This window comes from Schistocerca nitens, chromosome 9 (genome assembly GCF_023898315.1).
Source record: "Schistocerca nitens isolate TAMUIC-IGC-003100 chromosome 9, iqSchNite1.1, whole genome shotgun sequence".
Taxonomy (NCBI): Eukaryota; Metazoa; Arthropoda; class Insecta; order Orthoptera; family Acrididae; genus Schistocerca; species Schistocerca nitens.
Genome location: NC_064622.1, coordinates 328,129,190 through 328,152,030, shown reverse-complemented (window position 1 = coordinate 328,152,030; position 22,841 = coordinate 328,129,190). Strand labels below are relative to the sequence as shown.

General features: G+C 37.2%; 1 protein-coding gene across 2 annotated transcripts in view; it reads right to left on the bottom strand.

The window, feature by feature from the left end:
• LOC126203809 (anoctamin-5-like) overlaps window positions 1–22,841 on the bottom strand; it is a 288,957-nt gene that overhangs the window by 53,043 nt on the left and 213,073 nt on the right. For both annotated transcript variants that reach the window (XM_049938177.1, XM_049938176.1), the window contains exons 13-16: window positions 22,477–22,607; window positions 19,627–19,832; window positions 1,661–1,766; window positions 1,375–1,556 (exon numbers count right to left, since the gene is read on the bottom strand). In XM_049938177.1, the coding sequence (XP_049794134.1) occupies window positions 1,375–1,556; window positions 1,661–1,766; window positions 19,627–19,832; window positions 22,477–22,607 (625 nt within the window). The remainder of the gene's footprint in view (window positions 1–1,374; window positions 1,557–1,660; window positions 1,767–19,626; window positions 19,833–22,476; window positions 22,608–22,841) is intronic.

Sequence of the window (22,841 nt, the reverse complement as noted above, 5' to 3'; positions counted from 1 at the left end):
GCAAAGAATTTACCCACATGGATACCAAAATTTTGAAAGAAATTAGGGAAATAGATACCAAAAGTTCAAAACTAAATTAGAGGATTTAAAAAGACCAAGATTTCAGAAAAAAATAGGTATATTTTAACAAAAAAACTTGAAATAGTTACTGAATGAATACTCCAATTGTTGAGGTCAGAAATGAACTAGATGTCAAAGAAATGGCTATAAGCGAAAAAAAAAGAAAAGTTGAGATAAAAAATGGGTAAGATAGATGACAGGGTAACCAATACAGAATCCGGATTGGGAACAATAAAACTGAAACTGGATTAAGTCGAGTCAGGGCTCAGACATGAAATTTCTATTGTACAAATTAAGTAGTAGGATGAACATGAAGCTGTCAATTGCAAAAAGATTGTTCATGTTAATACTTTAAATGAAAATAATGAAACAATCAGGAAAGTAACTGATAGTAACATGTCTATTTTGCACACAAATTTTGTTCATGTTCAAATCAGATCGAGCAATTGCAAGAAGGGGCTCATTCAAAAAGTTTCTTTAATACTAAGTTTAATAATAAGCAGTCTGGAAAAGGTTTTCCTGGAGATGGAAAATTATTTATGCAATAGTGCAAACATGCTCATGTACCTAGAAACAAATATTCATTTGAAATTTAAAAGTATTGCAAACAAGAAAAGAGTGTCAACACTGCAATGACTCTATCTATTAATTTATTACTCTACTACACACCAATAATCAGAAAGTGAAAGCAGATTAAGTATAAGTATTATCGAAAACCAGTATCATGTTAAATAAAATCTGAAATAGAAGCTATTCGAAACTGACACAAATTTCCATTTTCAAGTAAAATTTTCTAGTAAAATTGTTAAGACATTACAGGAACTCAGTTCATTTGCAAATTTCACATATTCCATGGTAGAAGACCTTTTTCCATTTCAGGTTATAAGATGGTGCATTACTGATGAAAAAAAACTTAAATGTCCACATCTTATATTACCAGTTTTAAAAATATATAGGATTTTACTCATCATAATCTCCTGTAACTGAAGAATTATCAATAACTTCCAAACAACATCAATATATTGTGCAGGGTTTCAGTGGTAGAACTACAAATATTTATAGATGCTGCACAAAATACAACCTCATATCTCACAACAGAAACAGTATGAAATGCCAGAAACTTTTTGTGATAGTCTCTTGTGCACATTTCTTCATAGAGTGCTAAAATCAGTCACTAAATTGAATCATTGAATAGGGAACAACGTATGTTTTTATGTCTCTATCCTCATGGTACAACACTTTCCCTTAATGAAACTGACTTCTAGGCAGTAACAGTTCTCCAACAAAGACGAATACATTCCCTGCAAATCTTACCTCAAATGCAACAACAAAAGTCATGCGTGCAGCAAAGACATGCCAGTAAACTGGTGAGTACTCATATTGATGTGGATGGCCAGGGGGAGTTCTAAAACCCTGGTAATAGCACACTTCAGGATAATAATCTCCAGGACTTGTATCTGGCCCCATACCTGCTCCATAGTCAGATGTATTGAATGCTGAAATATTAAAATAGTGCGCATAATTACATGATATGCTAGATATGGAAGTACAAAAACAATATCAAGTTATAGGCATGCTACAACAATAGCTTGTACTCTACCTGAAAGACTGAAATCAACGTAACCTTTTAGGGAACCATCTGGCGAATATGCATATTTGTACACCAGTCGAGGAATAAAGTCGGATGTGTATGCTATAACAAAGCCCTGGGAAATACAATAAAATAGCAGTTAGATATACTTCTCATTGAGGTATTTCAGTTCACTTCACGTTTTATTTATAACAGTACTATTGGTCACAAAGAAATTAAAACTTACATTTGCTTTTCTTTGTTGTTATAATGTTAATTTAAAAAACAGGTTTCATAATGCAAGTTACAAAAGTAAACAAGTTCAGCAATAGGAGCCATAGAAGATTACAACATTGATGACCAAAAGCAAGTAACATCAAGAGCACTTGTTGGAGTCACCTAAAATAAATTTTCCTTGTTTCAGGACATGGAATAGATCTGGCAGGCGATCAAATGATTCATTGTTTGTACTTCTCCACAGCTGGTAGTGATGACTGGAAATCCCTATTTTTGGGGATAACATCTGGTTCTTGTGATTCCACAGCATAAGTGATTGAGAGTAAGCCAAATAGTCCACTTATTTTGGTGGCTAGCAGGGAGATTTTCAGATGGTTGAGGCCAATGAACGTTGCTTCCAGGTTGTTCTTCCACATTTTCATTCTTATTTTGGATGGAATCAATTGCAAGAAGATGCTGCTTTTCATAAAGCCTGGACTTCAATCTTTGGAAAGTTTGAACTTAATTGTGTAATTGGTGGCTAGGCTTGGTGAGCAGGTTTTGGTAAGTTATGCAGGAAATAAATATCCAGTAACAAGCCTGTACATCTCATTTGGTGCCTTGTCAACTTCTTTGGTATGGCCAGACTTGTAGCACACAGGGCAAGCATATATTAACAAAGAGATTGGTAATGACATTGTTCTTAAAGCTTATGGGCAAGAGTCTTATGCGTTTGTTGCTAGTTTATCTTCCTAACAAGGGAACCTCCCCATCGCACCCCCCTCACATTTAGTTATAAGTTGGCACGGTGGATAGGCCTTGAAAAACTGAACACAGATCAATCGAAAACAGGAAGAAGTTGTGTGGAACTATGAAAAAAATAACCAAAATATAGAAACTGAGTAGTCCATGTCCAACATAGGCAACATCTATGACAAGTGTAAGCTTCGGAGTGCCGTGGTCCCATGGTTAGCGTGAGCGGCTGCAGAACGAGAGGTCCTTGGTTCAAGACTTCCCTAGAGTACAAAGTTTAATTTTTTATATAATCAACTTCACTCTACAAAATTCCATGACATGTTCAGATTTGCTTGGACATATGCAGGATTTGACGGTCTACACACAGAAATTTTGAAAACGTTAAAAACATATGTTTTGACAGAGCTCAAGGAAAACTGTGCGACTGTGAAACTGTTGCATTCATTTGTTGCAGTTTATGTGACAAACTCTTATGTTTTCATCACTTTTTTGGGAATGATTATCACATCCACGAGAAAACCTAAATTGGGCAAGGTAGAAGAATCTTTTTACCCATTTGCCAAGTGTACAAGTTAGGTGGGTCGACAACATATTCCTGTCATGTGACGCACATGCTGTCACCAGTGTCATATAGAATATATCAGACGTGTTTTCCTGTGGAGGAATCGGTTGACCTATGACCTTGTGATCAAATGTTTTCGGTTCCCATTGGAGAGGCACATCCTTTCGTCTACTAATCGCACGGTTTTGCGGTGTGGTCGCAAAACACAGACACTAAACTTATTACAGTGAACAGAGACGTCAATGAACAAACGTACAGATCATAACTTTGAGAAAATAAATAAAGTAAAATTTTCGCTCGAAGCAAGATTTGAACCTAGGACTTGACGTTCTGCAGCTGCTCACGCTAACCACGGGACCACGGCGCTCTTGAAGGATTGTCTTTGATATTGCCTTTCTTGTGGATAGACTACTCAGATTGTATATTTTTGCTTCTTTTTTCATAGTTCCACACAACTTCTTCCTGTTTTCTCGATTGATCTGTGTTCAGTTTTCCAAGGCCTATCCACTGTGCTAACTTATAACTAAATCTGAGGGGGGTGTGATGGGGAGGTTCCCTTGTAAGTACGTCACTTCTGGCTTCCACATTCAGACTCAAGTTATGGCAATGCCAGTTGCACCTCAGGGTGCAACCAAATGGGACATACAAAATTTTGGATATAATAGAGCATCCAATTCTACTCCTTACCATGAGATACTAAGTTTATGATGTGTCTGTCTGTCTTTAAGGTGGAAAGCACAGGGTTATGATTTGGTTACAGTGAAGTTGATTATTATAGTAATTGATACTTCACCTTTTTCAAAGTATCTTTCAAGTGAAATTAACTTGAGTTTCCACATTTGTAAGGAAAACTCCTGGTGTGGACTAGAACTGACAATGATCAGCACAGATGTTAACAAGAGCAAGGGACAATACACATCTTCATAACAACCACCTTTCCCACCCACCCACTTTTTTTGCCAGTGTCAGTGTTGTCCCTGAAAGTCCACATAGAACCTTAAGTAATTTTTCAATGACTATGGTGAAACCATAGTTCTCGGTAAGCCCATTGATCTCTTTTACCTATAAACTGTGACTGACAGTATCATAAGCAGCTGTCACATCAATGAAGCTGTACCTGTAATATTGTGTGCTTTGAATGCATCTTCTATATACTGGATTAGATTAAGAACCTGAGATCTATAATTCTTTCCAGGTCTGAAACTTGATTGTTGATGATTAATTCTGGTTCCATCAGATGCTGTTAGTTAGTTACATGTTCCATAGATTATCTGAATGATTCTTTTATCGAAATTATGTGTAATGATTCAGTTTACAGGATATGTCCATCCCTCAACCTCATTGGAATCTTCAACTTGTGAACTTACTTGGAACTGTTTCAGAAATGTCTTGATAATACTTTTCAGTGGATTCCCCCTCCCCCTCACCTCCACATTCCATCCAATTATGAATTATTTATGGGTGCAACTAAAGTTCATAACAGGAAATATATTTCACATGGATTCCAGAAAGCGTACATTCCTGGGTGGTCTCAAGAATGCAATGAGCTACATGCTAAATATCAAGAATCTTGCAAATACACGACAGTTGATGACCTCTTGAGAGCTCTCAATAAGAACAGAAAAAAGGCATAAAACAATGGCAGGGCTCAAATTTACACATTCTAGTTAGAAAGCATGGAACCTTATGAGAAAACCTGGTACAGATCCAAGGCTATCAAGCACAGTCACATAGGAGAACGCCAGTTCTACAGGGTGCGATTTGTGCTTTTACCAGTGGGGGGGATGTCTTAGGGGGTTAGTAGAATTATATATGTTACTAGCTTGGACTGTGGCATTACACATGGTTAAACAGCTACTTATAAATAGATGTTAATGCCGAAACTCACTATTCACGCGTATGCACTATCAGAAAAACCATCCCTTGTTATATCTTTAAAAGTACATTATACGTAAAGCTTATTTACAAAATCATCTATATACAGGTATACGAGGGGAATTCAAAAAGTAGAAGCACATTTGTGAAAAGCTGTACTTATTCTGATGATAGACAACTGAAACATATTAATAATATTATTAGTAACACTTATTAAAAACTTTCAGTGTTCGGCTCCACAAATTTAAATTATATGTAAAGTTTTGCCCCAGTGCATGGAAAATAAACATCCCAGGTTGGGATGCATAAACTAAAATCAGAGGAGGGGATGGTCTGATGCAGAGGAGGGGTAAATTCCCCCCCCCCCCATCCCCCCCTGCAAATCGCACACTGGTTCTACTGCAGCCAGACTAATAAGATTTTGAGAACTAAAATAGACAAGGCACACACACAAACTGTGAAAAATGAATTGTACATAAAGAAGTCCCATCTAAAACTATATCCAGACTATTCATCTGATCTCTGCACTGAGGAACCTGACATAGTCTTGAACACACAAAAGGTAAATAAATCTGCTGGCTTTGTTGGCACATATCCACAGCTTCCTAAGGCCATCAGATTTTTAAAAAAATGTTGTTCACTGAATTTTTCAGTGAGATTCTGAGAACTGGGAACACCAAAGCTTTTCAAACAGGCTAAGATAAAATGTGACGTATGAGCTAGTAGAAAGGCTTTTTCTACATAACATTGTCATTGATCAATTCAGTCCTGTTGAACAGGGTGGCTTTAGGAAATGGAGCTGCTACAACCAGGTCTTAACACTGATAACTCTTGTGAAAGTGAGGTTTCATTGGGGTCTTAAATCAGCTGCAGTTTCTGTGGATCTTATGGCAGCTTATGACACTGTGTGGAGGGAGGGATTGATGTCAAAGTTTATTGAAATCATCCCATGTCAAAAGCTGGCATTTATAGTAAAAAATATACTCCCTGACAGCCACTTTAAGATCCTGAATAGACAAGCCAGCAGATGGAAGACTCTAAACAATGGCTTACCTCAGTGATCAGCTCTGGCCCCCATTCAATTTAACATGTATATCCATGACGTGCCAGGCACAGACTCCACGAATATCCAGTATGTAGGCAACCTAGCATTAGTCTTCCAGAGTAAAGATATTATGCACATGAGAGATCCAACAAAATTGAGTGATTACTTAATAAATGGAAACCCAAATACAACTGAGGTTACTGCGTTCTTTCTAAATAAACAAAGAAGTCCCTAGGAATTCTTGAAATTTTCCCAGAATACTGAATATTCTATAAGGTTTCAGGATTTCAGCCAGATCATGTTGACTTCTTGCCACAGAACTTTGGCTGGCAACCATCCAGCCATTTTCAGGTGAGTGTCCACCACTGGAGACTGATAGTTCACACTGTCTTCTTTATAGCGAAAACTGATGCAGAGATGCATACACATTGGTGGTCGCCACACAGGAGCATCCTTATCAAAATCAGTGCCCTCTGAAAATACTGTTCCATCTGTGGCACACAGGCACCTGCATAAAGGTGAAACAGCATGTCCACCGTCTGTTGGAATGCATGCTCGTATTGCCAAAAACAAATGTCAGGTTTGGCCACACATATCATTATGAATAAAATGTTTTCCCTCAGAACAAATTAAATAGATCACTGGGTCCCAAGCCTTGTCCAGTTAAAACACCTTTTTTCTAAAAAGGGTACCTTTTGAAGTGGGATATTCTGCCCTGAACAAATACTTGTTCAGGAAAACATAATAGAACAATGATGGAATTCGACTGTCCATGCACATAAACTTTGTTGATTTTAAACAAGTTTCTGACCATATACACCAAGAATCATTGTGGAATACTGTTTGCTTATGTGAACTTCCTGAACATCTCACTGATGTTTTTAGAAACAGGAATCTAGACTCCGGTTGCTGTGTAAAAATAAAAGGTGTGAACACCTCATCTTTTAGAATTCTGACAAGTGTCAGACAAGGATGCATTTTGTCACTATTCCTTCTCATATTAGTTATAGATTTTATGATCAGAAAAAAATATGGCCAGCTCCAAAATAAGCATGCTTTTGAATGAGCAAGCAAGTTTTATGGGTCTTGATTTTGCTCATGACATTTTTCTTCAAGCTGAAACACCATACAGTTTACAGTTAGTGACTATCAAGCTGGATGAAATGACTAGTTCTGTAGGTTATAAGAAAACACAACGTGCATAATAAGTGGAAAAGTAGCTACTCAAATTATAGTGCAATAGAAAGTATCACAAGAGGTTGACAAATTTCCATATCTTGGCACCGTTATCTGTAATAGTGGGACATACATGTAGACATCAGCAGCACGTCTGCAAAAGCTTCTGGAGTCTTCACACAAATGAAATCCACATAATACCTGGAAATGAACTTTTGCAGAGGCTTTTCAATGCATTGATATAAAGTGAGAGGAAACTGAATACTTGATAGCTGATCAAAGTAGCTGATAAAGTTCTCTAAAGGAAACTTGTTGCCTGATATGGTACTAAGCATTGGAAGAACTGAGCCTAAGTAAGTCACATTTCAGAAGTATCAGAAGCTTAATTTTAAAGACAGTGGGTTTAAGGATTTAAAAAGCCTATTCAACTATCATAAACATTCAAGACCATTTGAATTATTTTGTTTATTTCTCTCATTCTCTATTTAGTCATTGTCTTCTAAAGCCTTAAATACAACAACAAGTTATGTGCCTTCATTTTTTAATTTCTACTACTTTGGTGCATAAACAAGCAAAGCCAAGTGAGAAAAATATAAAAGAGGACATGATTGGGATTTTGTCAGAACAATAAGAAGAAAGGGAAAGAAGGATTACAATGAGCAAACAGTAATATGCAGATGAACTTACAGAAATTTAAGAGAGGACAGAAGCATAGCAATGTCACATTACAGAGGCACCAACTAATGAAGAAGAAGAGATAACAGGCAAGTGTCAGCTTTAGTGTGGAGGTAAACATCTCGATACTTAAAAGATTGTGTAAAATATTGCTTACATTTTGTAAGTAAGATGTTTCTCGTTACAAAAAAATGGCTCTTTGTTAAGTCAAATACATTTTTTGTGGGTAAAAAAAATATTGATTAGACAATGAATAATAATTGTAGTGGGGAACATCCTAAACAAACTTCATGATTTGTGTAACCTGTGCTATGTTTCAAGCAAATTAACTGATGGAAAGTTCCATTATTTTAAGAAAGTATTTATCTTCAAAACAATGCTCCCACTCACACTTTTCAATTTTAAAGTAAAAGATTAGATTAATACTTGTTCCATAGATCATGAATACGACACTTCGTAATGATGTGGAACGTGTCAGTTAATAAAAGATGTCTATACAAGATATTACATTACACAAAATATTGCATGACACAAATGTTTAAGTTTTTGTTTTGCCCCCCTTAATTTATATCTAAAAATTCAGCCAATGAGTAGAAGGAGTTGTCATCTAGAAATTCTTTTAACTTATTTTTAAATGTTAGTTGGCTATCTGTCAGGCTTTTGATGCTGTTTGGTAGGTGACCAAAGACTTTTGTGGCAGCATAATTTACCCCTTTCTGTGCCAAAGTCAGATTTAACCCTGCATAGTTAAGATCATCCTTTCTCCTGGTGTTATAGCTATGCACACTGCTATTACTTTTGAACTGGGCTGGATTATTAACAAAAAATTTCATAAGTGAATATATATACTGTGAGGTTACTGTGAGGATCCCTAGATCCTTAAATAGATGCCTGCAGGATGACCGTGGGTGGGCTCCAGCAATTATTCTGATTACACGTTTTTGAGCAATGAATACTTTTCTACTCAAGGATGAATTACCCAAGAATATGATGCCATATGAAAGCAGTGAATGAAAGTAGACATATTAAGCTAATTTAGTGAGATTCTTATCACCAAAATTTGCAATAACCCTAATAGCATACGTAGCTGAACTCAGACGTTTCAGCAGACCATCAATGTGTTGCTTCCAGTTTAACCTCTCATCAATGGACACACCTAAAAATTTTGAAAATTCTACCTTAGCTACAGACTTCTATTCAAAGTCCATATTTATTACTGGAGTTGTGCCATTTACTGTACGGAACTGTATATACTGTGTTTTATCAAAATTTAAAGAGAGTCCATTTGCTGAGGACCACTGAATAATTTTGTGAAAAGCATCATTTACAATTACATCACGTAGTTCTTGGTTTTTGGGTGTTATTACTATACTTGTATCATCAGCAAAAAGAAGAAATTGATAGGATGACCTTCTTTCTGGGATTTCAAATTTATGAGTTGTAACTTATGAAAACATCCTTGTTAATTTCATACAAATAAGAGAAAGGTAAGACGGAAAATGCTCCAATGTATCAAATGCTTCCGTGAAAAGAATGACCCCATGGAGCAATGTGTATTTTAAAACTGAAAAGAAAGAAAGAAAGGAAGTAGCATCCTATGACTATAATATCAATGAGTCACTGTTGGAATCGGAAAACTCATACAAATATCTAACACTTTCTAGGGTTGTAGGGACATGAAATGGAATGATCATATAGATTTAGTCATATGTGGAGAAGATGGTAGACTTTGGTTTGTTGGTATAATTCTGGAGAAGTGCAAACAGTCTACAAAAGAGATTGCTTACAAATCATTTGTGCAACTGGTTCTAGAATACTGCTCAAGTGTGTGGGACCCATACCAGATAACACTAACAGGGGGTATTGAACATATACAGAGAAGGGCAGCACAAATGGGCACAGGTCTGTTTAATCTGTGGAAGAGTGTCACAGAGATACTGAAGGAACTGAGCTGAAAGACTCTTGAAGATAAATGTAAACTGTTCCAAGAAAGTCTGTTAGCAAAGTTTCAAGAACCAGATTTAAAGGATTACTCTAAAAATATACTACAACCCCCTACATGTTGCTCACATAGGGATTGTTGGATAAGATTAGAATAATTACTACATGCACAGAGGCATTCAAACAATCATTCTTCCATGCGCAACATGTGAATGGCACTGAAAGAAACCCTATAAACTGGTGCAATGAGGTGAACCCTCTGCCATGCATCTGACAATGGTTTTCAAAGTGCAGATTTAGATGTGGATGATATTGAATGATTCACTTTTGTCTAACTGGCCTAAATCTTGGTTCACTATAGGGGCACCATTTGTAACATATGTCATTTGTGATAGGTGGATCTCAGTAGCTCATCATTGAATGTCCAGTGTCTGGTTTCTGGCTGTAATTTAGTTTTATACCAGGTTTTGTAATGATGTATGCAATACAGCATCAACTTCACATCTATTGTCACTCAAAATAATATAAAGATCAGATTGTCCATAAAGTTTCATATAGAATATTGATCACAGTTACACACTTCCACTGGACTACACAGTATTTTCACAGTGGCAATATTTCTAGAGTGCACTTTCACAAATGGGTCCTGAGTTTATCAACACACATAAAGTACAGTGAATATATGATTTTGTCAAAGTGAATTAATCCTGCAGACTCAAAGTACTTTTACAAAAGATATTACTCATAACATAACTTACTTCACAATGTTAATGAACTGAATGATTCCCAATGACTGTGCTAAAGAGACATTGATCAACTGATTAGGAGGCATGGAGGGCAAATCTACTCCCTCACAATTATTTATTTATTTATCCATCTTAAAGCATTTACATGCAATCGATGTCGTCATGAGTAATGTACAATTTACATATTAAGAAATATAACTATTGTGAGGTATCACACAAAGCTAAAGTATACATTTTAAAAGAACATACATAATAAAGGAATATATTTGATACATAAAGATATCCAACATAACTAAAGTGTGCATTTTAAAGAAAGTGCATAATAAAACAATACGTTTCGTACATAAGGATTTCTCCACATGCTTAACAGTTAAATGTGGAACTACAGAGACAAAAAAATCTTAGGAAGAGGAACAAACAGAGTTGTAAGTTGTTTCATAAGTCAGGTCTATTTCTGAAGAGTTTTCAAATTCTTTAATACTGTAAAAAAGCTTTGTCTTTCAGCCATTTTTTAGTCTTACTTTAAAATATATTAAGAGAGACACAATGTGCCTTCACAGGTCATGTGTTGAAAAGTCTTATTCCCATGTATTCACAACTGTCTTGTGTTTTCTTGAGTCGAGTTGTTGGTATGTCTATCTTAAATGTTTGACGAATGTTATGATTATGAATGGACTGCCTAAGGTTGTAACTGTTAAAGTTTTCTTTTATGTACAAAAGGCAGCTGTATATAAAAAGAGAAGGGACTGTCATTATCTGAGTATAACCTACATGATATGTTGTTTTTGGTAATCACAGAGATGCTCCTGATGGCTTTCTTCTGCCAAATAAAAATTTTCCTGGACCATGGAGAATTTCCCCATAGAAGAATACCATAGCTAATATGGCAATGAAAGAATGCATAATAGGAATTAATCAGCAGGCTTTCAGAAACACAGGTGCACAATTTTTTCAGTAGATAGATAACTCACGAAAGCTTTCAAGATATGTTGTCTATGTGACTCTGCCAGCTTAATATTGTATCTAAGTATATGCCAAGAAGTTTGGTAGACGTGTACTCAATATCAGTATTGGATAAGCTGAAGGATATATTTACAGTCTTTCCGTAGTTAATATGAGGGCAGTTCAATAAGTAATGCAACACATTTTTTTTTCTCGGCCAATTTTGGTTGAAAAAACCGGAAATTTCTTGTGGAATATTTTCAAACATTCCCACTTCGTCTCGTACAGTTTCATTGACTTCCGACAGGTGGCAGCGCTGTACGGAGCTGTTAAAATGGCGTCTGTAACGGATGTGCGTTGCAAACAACGGGCAGTGATCGAGTTTCTTTTGGCGGAAAACCAGGGCATCTCAGATATTCATAGGCGCCTGCAGAATGTCTACGGTGATCTGGCAGTGGACAAAAGCACGGTGAGTCGTTGGGCAAAGCGTGTGTCATCATCGCCGCAAGGTCAAGCAAGACTGTCTGATCTCCTGCGTGCGGGCCGGCCGTGCACAGCTGTGACTCCTGCAATGGCGGAGCGTGCGAACACACTCGTTCGAGATGATCGACGGATCACCATCAAACAACTCAGTGCTCAACTTGACATCTCTGTTGATAGTGCTGTCACAATTGTTCACTAGTTGGGATATTCAAAGGTTTGTTCCCGCTGGGTCCCTCATTGTCTAACCAAACACCATAAAGAGCAAAGGAGAACCATCTGTGCGGAATTGCTTGCTCATCATGTGGCTGAGGGTGACAATTTCTTGTCAAAGATTGTTACAGGCGATGAAACATGGGTTCATCACTTCGAACCTGAAACAAAATGGCAATCAATGGAGTGGCGCCACACCCACTCCCCTACCAAGAAAAAGTTTAAAGCCATACCCTCAGCCGGTAAAGTCATGGTTACAGTCTTCTGGGACGCTGAAGGGGTTATTCTGTTCGATGTCCTTCCCCATGGTCAAACGATCAACTCTGAAGTGTATTGTGCTACTCTTCAGAAATTGAAGAAACGACTTCAGCGTGTTCGTAGGCACAAAAATCAGAACGAACTTCTCCTTCTTCGTGACAACGCAAGACCTCACACAAGTCTTCACACCCGAGAGGAACTCACAAAACTTTGGACTGTTCCTCCTCATGCACCCTACAGCCCCGATCTCACACCATCGGATTTCCATATGTTTGGCCCAATGAAGGGTGCAATCCGTGGGACGCACTACGCGGATGATGAAGAAGTTATTGATGCAGTACGACGTTGGCTCCGACATCGACCAGTGGAATGGTACCGTGCAGGCATACCGGCCCTCATTTCAAGGTGGCGTAAGGCCGTAGCATTGAATGGAGATTACGTTGAAAAATAGTGTTGTGTAGCTAAAAGATTGGGGAATAACCCGGTGTATTTCAATGCTGAATAAAACAACCCCTGTTTCAGAAAAAAAATGTGTTGCATTACTTATTGAACTTCCCTCGTAGCTAACTCATTGGCTTCGAACCACATATTGGATAATCTGAGAAAATTTTTACTTTGCTCCTTCAGTTTATTTATGTACTTCCCTGAATTGATGAAAGTTATATCACCTGCATAAAGCACAGATTTGCATGGCATATTGCTGGTCAGGTCATTTATAAATATTATAAACAGTAATGGCCCAAGCACTGATCCTTGGGGAACACCTCTAGTGACATTCAGTAACTGTGACTTTTGACTGTTGTAGCTTACAGTTTTCTTTCTGTTGCTGAGATATGATTTAATGAGGGACAGTTCCAGATCCCTAATGCCATAACACCATAGTTTTTCCAGCAGTATTGTGTGGTTTACAGAATCAACTGCTTTGCTTAAGTTCACTAGTGTGGCTTCAGCAGATAATTTGGATTCAAAAGAACATTGCACAACAGAAACAACATTTTCAACAGCATTAATTGTTGATAACTGGGCCCTAAAACCATATTGAGACTTAGTCAGTATATTGTTTTTTTGACAAATGCATGTTAATTTGCTTTTGTATACAATATTCGATTATTTTTGAAAAAATAGGTATCAGAGAAATTGGACGATAATTATTAGTGCAGGATTTATCACCCTTTTTGTGTAATGGAATTACTACTGTCTTCTTTAGACATTCTGGAAAAATACCACTGTCAAATATCCCAATTTATGCGTGTGCAGAGAGGGAATGATATCAAGTCGATTATTTTTTTAATCACAAAATTTGAGAAGTCATAAATATCTTCTGATCTGGAGTCACTTAACTTTGCCAATGATTTAATTACATCTCTTATTTCCACATGTCCCCAATTACAGGTTGGCACAGTATCAGCAAAGTTTTGTAAAAACTGGTTTATGTAAGTAGATTGTGAATTTGATTTTGAACTCTTCTTATAAGGAGATGAGGGATTAGGGTTTGCTGCATTGATAAAAAAGAGGTTAAATTCATCTGGGGTGGCATTAACATCAGTTGTAACTTTTACACTATGACTACCTGTACCTAATTCTGCTTTAATGACCCTCCACACAGCCTTACACTTATTATTGGAGTTTTTGATGAAGTTCTCATTTGCTCTACATTTTGCTAATCTGATTTGTGATCTATAGTGTCTCTTGAGGCTAACATATATTGCATTGTCAACACTACCATTTTTTACCTTATCATAGCATATCAAAACCATTAATCTTAGCTTCTGTAAATATGGTGTGAACCACCTACGTGGAGTAGTTTGACCATGCTTTCTTGCCATAGTTTTGTTTCGTTTGGTAACCATTGGACAGGAGGTATTGAAAATTTCAGATAGAGTACTAACAAACCTGCTACAAGCCTCCTCAACATTGTTGGAAGCATATATTATATTATTCCAGTTTAGTGCCTTCAGCTTATCCCTGAAGCTATTTATGCTTTTATCATTTAATAACCTGATATACCAGGTTGATTCACAATGCCCCATTGTTTCAGTAACTGTTAGTTTTACCCATATACCTTTGTGATCTGTCAGATGGTCGACATTAAGGAGTCCCAACTAAAAATCATCTTTATGTATATTTGTGATAAAATTGTCGAGAAAAGAAAGTTGTCTTGTGGGACTATAATTTCCACAGAAGAGATTATGGGATCTTAGCATGTTAAGAAAATTAGTATTTTTGTGTTTTTTTTTCCTTACATCAAAATTTAAATTTCCTAAAATTACTGTCTTGCGTTTGGTATATTTTTCTGTACGGTGAATAAGTTTACATAAACACTCTACAAATTGATCGGCATCACTATCAGGAGAATGGTATATTGAAATAACTGTGAGTTTTAATATTGGTAGTAGCATGACAGCCACTTCAAGAATGCCTTTAACACATATGTCCCTAACACCAAGCACAGTATATCTTAACCCTAGGTTGTCACTTACATATATTAAGGAACCCCCATAACCTTTATTGGGTCTGCAGTAACTTGTAATTAAATCAAAACATGATGGTACATATAGTTTTATCTCTTCTTCTCTTAACCAGTGTTCATTAATACATAATACTATTCTATTGTTTCCATTCAATGCAACACCAAGTTCATCAGCTTTACATTTAAGAGATCTAACATTTATGTGCATGAATAATATTGATTTTTCACAGCAAGAGGGAAGATGCGTGGTGTCTCGTAAGTCTACTGCTGGTAACCAGGCCCCATTTTGACAACGTTCGCATACATCTAGTTTTCTGGGCTCAGAGTGAATGGTTTGAAGATTATTTTGATCCTGCTGGAACATATCTTTTAATATTTTACCAGACAGACCAGCAGGCTTTACAGGTTTCCCTGGTCCAGCGGTATTACTGTAAAGGTGGCGATTACTTTACTCACTGTTTTGGTAATCAGTTTCAAGATTAATCTTCTTCCTTGGTTGTTGAGATGGAATCCTTGTCGTGTATCGCACTCCCTGTCAAACTTGCTAGCTTTAATGATTGTGGTATTTTTGGATTTTGAACACAGGTGATATAGCCATTTGTTTACTTCCAATACCTCGTGATTTATGCAGGATTGTTTTGCAACATCATATCTAAATGGAACATCGACAACAAACGCTTTTTTCGATGTGATACTTGGTAATGTGCTTCTTAAACCTTTTATTAAATTCGTGCTGTTGTTTTTTGCTATGCCATTTGTAAAAGTACACAAACCTGGTTACCCAGTATGTCCAATGGTAGACAGCAGGGACAGTCCATTTTATAAGGTCGCGAAAAAGTGTCTGTGGTTTCTTAAAACCAACTACAAACCCCACAGTCAATTCTCAGGGGGTCTCAAAGATCAGTCGCAACCTCACGCCATTGTGTAGCAGCCACTTGCATAAGATCTAAACGAGTACCACTTTCATAACACTATATTTACATAACTTATTGCATTAGAATAACACACAAACCCATGAGGGTAACTATTAGCAACAATTAATACGTAAAACTGTCATTTTTCTAAAATAAGTGTTCAAAAGATCACGCTTTATCATATTGTTCTTATTTTTCGGCTACTAAGTGCATTTTGTAAATAAAGTTCACGTTATATCTTTTGTCAAGTAACAACTAATTAAGTTAACACAGGTCCCAACACGACAAAATATGCAATACTTCCTATAACGTACTTTACGTAGCCATATCAGTTTTATAGTTAATTTTAGCCCATGAGGCATAAACTGTCACTGTTACGTGCTATAGTAATTTTAAACATCTAACACATTACAGACATGAGAAAAAGTAAGAATTGTAATTTTACATAGTTTTACTCATAATAGTTTCATGTTACTACTTAGTTACTATACAGCATAAATATTACAAAAAATGTCGTCAAAACTGTAAACTTCAGGTGCAGCTCATAGAGGGCGCCATAAGCAAAACCGATGTGTACTGTGAAACCAACATATAATTTTACGACAGAAATGGTTGAACTGTGTAAGCATTCACTTGAGCACGAAGAACTGCTACTATTCCGCACTGGTATGTAATGTTAACATTAATAGATATAACTCTTGTATTTGTTTTAGCATTGATAATGACCTGACACAGGTTGAAATTTTATCTGCGTTGTGACTATAAATGTCATATTAAAGCAACTTAATTCTATGACTGATTGCTGCTCTGTCTAACCCAAATAATTTAATTGTATAGATAAAATCTATCCAATTAAATTATTCAATAATTACTGTAATAGTATATTGTTACACGATTTTCCCTAAATAATAAAAAACTTTTATCCTGTGTTAATGATGCAAGAGGCACAAAAATTATTATCTATACGCTATTTGAAGAAAAATGGAGAAAAATGTACAACAGCAAAATGAAAGTGGCATTATGAAGATAGTAACTGTTCCAAAAGAACAGATACCAATGATGACCATGCAGCTTCTCTAGAAAGAAATGATAATTAATCGAAACCCTCAGCTGCCAACAGGTGTGGTAGATATACCTTAATGGGGTCAGGTGAAAATGTGTGCCCCAACTGGGACTCGAACCCGGGATCTCCTGCTTACATGGCAGATGCTCTATCCATCTGAGCCACTGAGGGCACAGAGGGTAGCGCGACTGCAGGGACTTATCCCTTGCAAGCTTCCCGTGAGACATACATTCCCAGCTGTCCACACCCTACATGTTTGATACTAGTGAACTTATTTTAGCTATGAATGCCCACTTCACCTGTGCTAGCCTATTTTTTATGTCCTCCTTGCTTTGTCAATCATGTTTTATTTTACTTCTAAGGTAGCAAAATTCCTTAACTTTATTTACTTCATTATCACCAAATTCAATATAAAATTTATTTCTAATCTCACTTCTACTACTCCTCATTATTTTTGTCTTCTTAGGGTTACTCTCAGAGCCACAGTGCCTGCTCATCAGACTGTTCACTCCACTGAAGAGGTCTTGCATTTCTTGTTCACTTTCACTGAAAACAGCAATCTTATCAGCAAATACTGATATCCTTTCACACTCAATTTTAATCCCACTCCTGTACTCTTCATTTATTTCTGCATCGAAATCTTCTGCAAAGTTTTGGTATTTTTCAATTTTGTGCACTCTGGTAGAATCGCTGGTTGTGTAGAATCTCTTTGCCAGAGAGGCTTGTGGTGCAAATGTGGTCCACGAAGTGGTGTGTGATGGGCAGCAATGGGAGTCTGGAGTCAGCAGTGGCACAAGGAAGGTGGCGAGTGGGGCCTAGTGCTGGGAGCAGCCTGTGTGTGTGCCGGAAAATGACTCGGCCACATCTGGAGTGATAGTGCGGCCTAGTTGTAGTCGAGAGCCATTTTTTGGAAAGCTGTAATTTGGAAAGGAGCTTCCCTTTTGCATGCAAGAGTGCTTTGGTTGCACAATATTAGTGTTGCCTGAAGATGATAAGCAGTTACAGCAATGGTTGGAGGTCTGTACAGCCATCACTATAATGTCTCTGTGCCGTGGTTGCATTTACACATGAGTACTGGATAACTCCACATGAAGTTGAGTAACTTTATTATTGAGCACTTGCCCATCTGTGTGTTTTAATTGTTTATCTTGCAAAATTGTAATTGCTTCTGCCTTTGTTGGGCACCATTAGTTCCACTATTTTGTGACTGGTCATTTGTTTGTGTCAACTGTTCGTGTTACAAGGTTGTCACTGAGTTCGCCCTGGTGGGGGCCATTATTTTGTATGCACGTATGTAACCAGTGGTAACTGATTTATGTTTCAGGTCGTATCATGTCAGTTTCATTACAAAACTTGGTACAAAACTAGATTACAGCCAGCAACCAGACAACAGATATTCAATGGTGAGCTACTGAGGACCACCTATCACAGGCAAGGCACCAGCAGAGGCCCCAGATTGAATCTGCTCACACATACCAATAGGCACTAGTGTGTCAGCCAGCCTGGATGTATTTTTTAGGCATTTTCCACATCATCTTACATAATTACTTGGCTGGTTCTCAATGTCACATTTGACCACATGATATACACTAGATGTAGACAAAAGGGGTACACAGATTTCTCCTCAGGAGGAAGCTGGCAGTAGCTTTTAAATGCATTTGGGAGCAGCAACATCACTGTAATAATACCCAATACATGGGAATGCTTCTCCACAAAACAATATACGCACCACAGTAGACCCAACCTGACATTGGTTGGATATAGGGTGCTGGAATGGATGGATGGATGGTGATGCATTTGGATCTATAAATTTGAATTTCCAACTCTGTTTGAATGGTTTTTGTTTCAGTATCTGCCTTTCAATAAAAATTATTGGTATTAGGAAAAGGAAAGATTGCTTCTCGCTATAAAGATGATCCACTGAGTTGTAAACAGGCACAATAAAAAAACTGTTACACATTATAGCTTTTGGCCAAAGCCTTCTTCAGCAAAGAAAACACACACACACATTCATATTAGCAAGAACATCTCATTCACCACTGGTCAGAACAGTCATGTGTGCATGAGGTCTGCTTGCTTGTGTGAATGTGTGTGTGTGTGTTTTCTTTGCTGAAGAAAGCTTTGGCTGAAAGCTACCATGTGTAATACTCTACTCATTGTGCCTGTCCACAACTCAACAGGTCACCTTATGGTGAGTAGCTATCTTTCCTTTTCCTAATATTGTTGATATTCCAACCTGGAGATTCCACTGCTTAATATAATTAGTATTCATTTTTTTGCTTTTCTTTTGATAAATAAAACTGCCCTGGCCTTATGTTATGAAATGGTCTGTATTATTACACTACCAGAAAATGTTTGAAAGTTAATTTAGTACAATGTGTATCGGATAATCATTATTGCTGTTATATCACAGAATCTAAATCTTAGAAAATCTGGGGGTCAAAGTTTGTTGTTTTAGTTGGGTATCTACTGTACAGTATTCAAGGGCAGAAGTAATTAATCTTTATGCTAATTTGTCAACCTTGCTCAAGTAAACTACATGTAAATTGTATCAATAATGAGTGACATGTAAATGAATAATTAAATTCTCACTCAGATGATGATAACACCACTCAAAAACAAATAATTAATTTCCATAATTGTTGTTATAAAGTCATTGCTTACATTTACTGCAACAGCAACACTTGTTATTGCTGACAGAATTCCATACCATGGTTCAATATCTTTCACTCTTCTCGGAAGTGGGCGTCGCAACTGAGTAGTCAGTTTGATTGCATCAATTCTAATTTCTGCAATGTTATTTAGAAGAGCAAAGAGTGGAGCTAGAGGAAATGCTGCCACAAATAATGTCACAAATCCATACTGAATCACTGAAATGGATAGAACATACATTAAGATAAATAAACAGAACAACAGAGATAAAAAAAATTAAAAAAAAAATGTGTATTAGAATGACCAGAGAAAACATGGAATCAAAATTAAAAAGTATATTAGAGTGATTAAAAAAAGGCATAAAATCAATGACTGTTAAAGTTAAGATACTGAAGACAACAAGTGGCATGTTATGTATTTTATGGATTTATTTTATTTAGGAGAACACACATCTAAAAAAAAAAAAATGGTTTTTATGTATGAAAGCTTTTGGAGCCAGTGGCTCTTTCTTCCAGCAGAAGGTTGAAGGTGAAGGAAGAGAGATGAAGGAAAAGGACTGGAGAAATTTAGAAAAAGGCTTAGCATTCAGAAAAGTCACCCAGAACCTGGGTCAGGGGAGACTTACTGGATGGGACAAGACTGATTGTTGGGGACTTCACTGGATGAGATTTGAAAACCTGAGAGTTTAAAGGTGGGAGACAGGGTAATATGCAAGACACAGATTACTACTAAAATATTGTACACAAGTTAATAAGGGTGAAAAGCTAAAAGCATTGTATTTGATAGAGATTGAGGAGGACAGCAAAAAATAAATGGGTCAGAAAATGAAAGCTGTAGAAAACTAAAACAAAGAGAAGAAAGGAGTAGTTACTGTGGAGAAATGCTGAGAGAGAAGAAATTACTGTAAATTTAAGCCAGGTGGGTGGCGAGAACTGTGGGTATGTGGTAGTGCTCCTTCCAACCTATGGAGTTCTGAGAAACTGGCGTCTGAGGGAAGAATCGAAATGGTATGTGTGGTGAAACAGGCACCAAGGTCATGACTGTCATGTTGTAGAGCATCTCTGCAACAGGATATTGTGTGTTGCCAGTATAGATACTCTGCCTATACCCATTCATCCTAACTGATAACTTGCGAGTAGTCATACTGACGTAAAAGGCCAGATAGTGTTTACATTAGAGCTGGTATATAAAATGTGTCATTTCACAGGAAGATCTCCCTTTGATAGTATATGTTTTGCCCGATACAGGGCTGGTAAAGGTGGTGGTAGGGGGATGCATAGGGCAAGCCTTGCAGTGGGACTATCACAGGGTATGAGACATTGGGTATGGAGGTGAGAGCAAAAGGAGCATAGGGTCTGACAAGGATATTGCAGAGATTGAGAAGGCAATGGAAAGCTATTATAGGTGTTGTGGACAAAATCTCAGATGGGATGGACCTCATTTCAAAGCAAGACTCTAGGAAGTCATGGCTTTGTCGATGTAGCTGATTAATACAATAAGACCAAGATAATACTGAGTGACAAGTGGTGTGCTCTGAAGTTGTTTTTTGAAGGCATAAGTGGTACCAAGATAGGATGTGATGGCCTGGGAAATCTGTTTTGGAACTAAGTTGGATGTAATTACCTCACCAACTTAGTTCAAAAATAGATTTCCTGGGCCATCACATCCAATCCTGGTACTGCCAATGCCTCCAAAAAACAACTTCAGAGCATGCCACTTGTCACTCAGTATTATCTTGGTCTTAAATGTATTAATCAACTACTTTGACAAGGCTATGACTTCCTAAGGTCTTGCTCTCAAAGGAGGTCCATCCTGCCTGAGATTTTGCCCACCACACCCAGAATAGCTTTTTATTGTCCTCTCAATCTCCACAATATCCTTGTCAGGCCCTATGCTCCTTCTGCACTAACCTCCATACTCTATGGCTCATACCCTGTGACAGTCCCCACTGCAAGACTTGCCCCATGCACCCTCCTACCACCACCTACACCAGCCCAGTAACTGGCAAAACATATACTATCAAAGGGAGAGCCACCTGTGAAACAACACATCTCATATACCATCAGTTTATGTAAACACTGAGTGGCCTTTTACATTAGCATGACTACCACCAAGTTATCAGTTAAGATGAATGGGCATAATATCCTGTTGCAGAGCATGCTCTGCAACATGACAGTTGTAATCTCGATGCCCGTTTCACCACAGGTGCCATCTGCATTCTTCCCCCAAATACCAGTAGGTTGGAACAAATGCTGCAACATGTCTTTGGTTCTCACCAACCACATGGCCTTAATTTACGTTAATTTCTTCCATCTCAGCTGTTCTCCACAGTAACTACTACTTTCTTAACTCCACTTTAGCTTTCAGCATCTTTCATTTTCTGACTTGTCTATTTTTCACCATTCCCCTCCCAAAATGCACTTAGCTTTTCACTCTTATTAACTTGTGCACAATATTTTAGCAGTAATCTCTGTCTTGCATATTACCCCGTCTTCCATCTTTAAGCTTTCAGATTTTCAAATCCAATCCAGTGCAGTCCCCAACAATCAGTCTATTTGTCTCATTCCATCTAGTAAGTTTTCCCTGACCTGGGGTTTTGGGTGACTTTTCTAAACTCTATCCCTTTTCCTGAACCTCTACAGTCATTTTCTTTCACCCCTCTTCCTTTCCCTTCAACCCTTAAGCCAGAAGAAAAAGATACTGCTCCAAAAGCTTGCATATGTAAAACACTTTTTTTAATATATATGTGTGTTCTCCTGCCACCACTTGGTGAGGAGAACTTTTATGTATCCAATCACATTATACTGTCAAAAATTGATTTTTTTGGTGATTTATTTTATTTAGGAATTTTAGGAACCTTACCCATTTCCAAATACTCCCTGAAGAGTGTAAGTGAATCAAAAGGTACAAGTGTATAATCCCTTACCCAGGGAGATGTTAATTGAACAGCACCTTTCCTGGCTGACCGTTTTCTCCACCAGTTTTTCAGTGACCTAGAAACAAGAGAAGTCAATTTTATAATTCCACTGTCTATTTCTTCATAGTTATTTGAGCATTTACCACTGTGTTAAGATGTCAGTTCAGTTGAACATGGACAGTAAGTTTGAAGATGACACAAGTATTTCACCAAATGAATGTTGATTTATTGTTATTCATTATTCCTTTATTATGGCTCTGTAAATTTTTATAACCTTGTTTTATTGTACCAGTCTTCATAAAAAACTCTT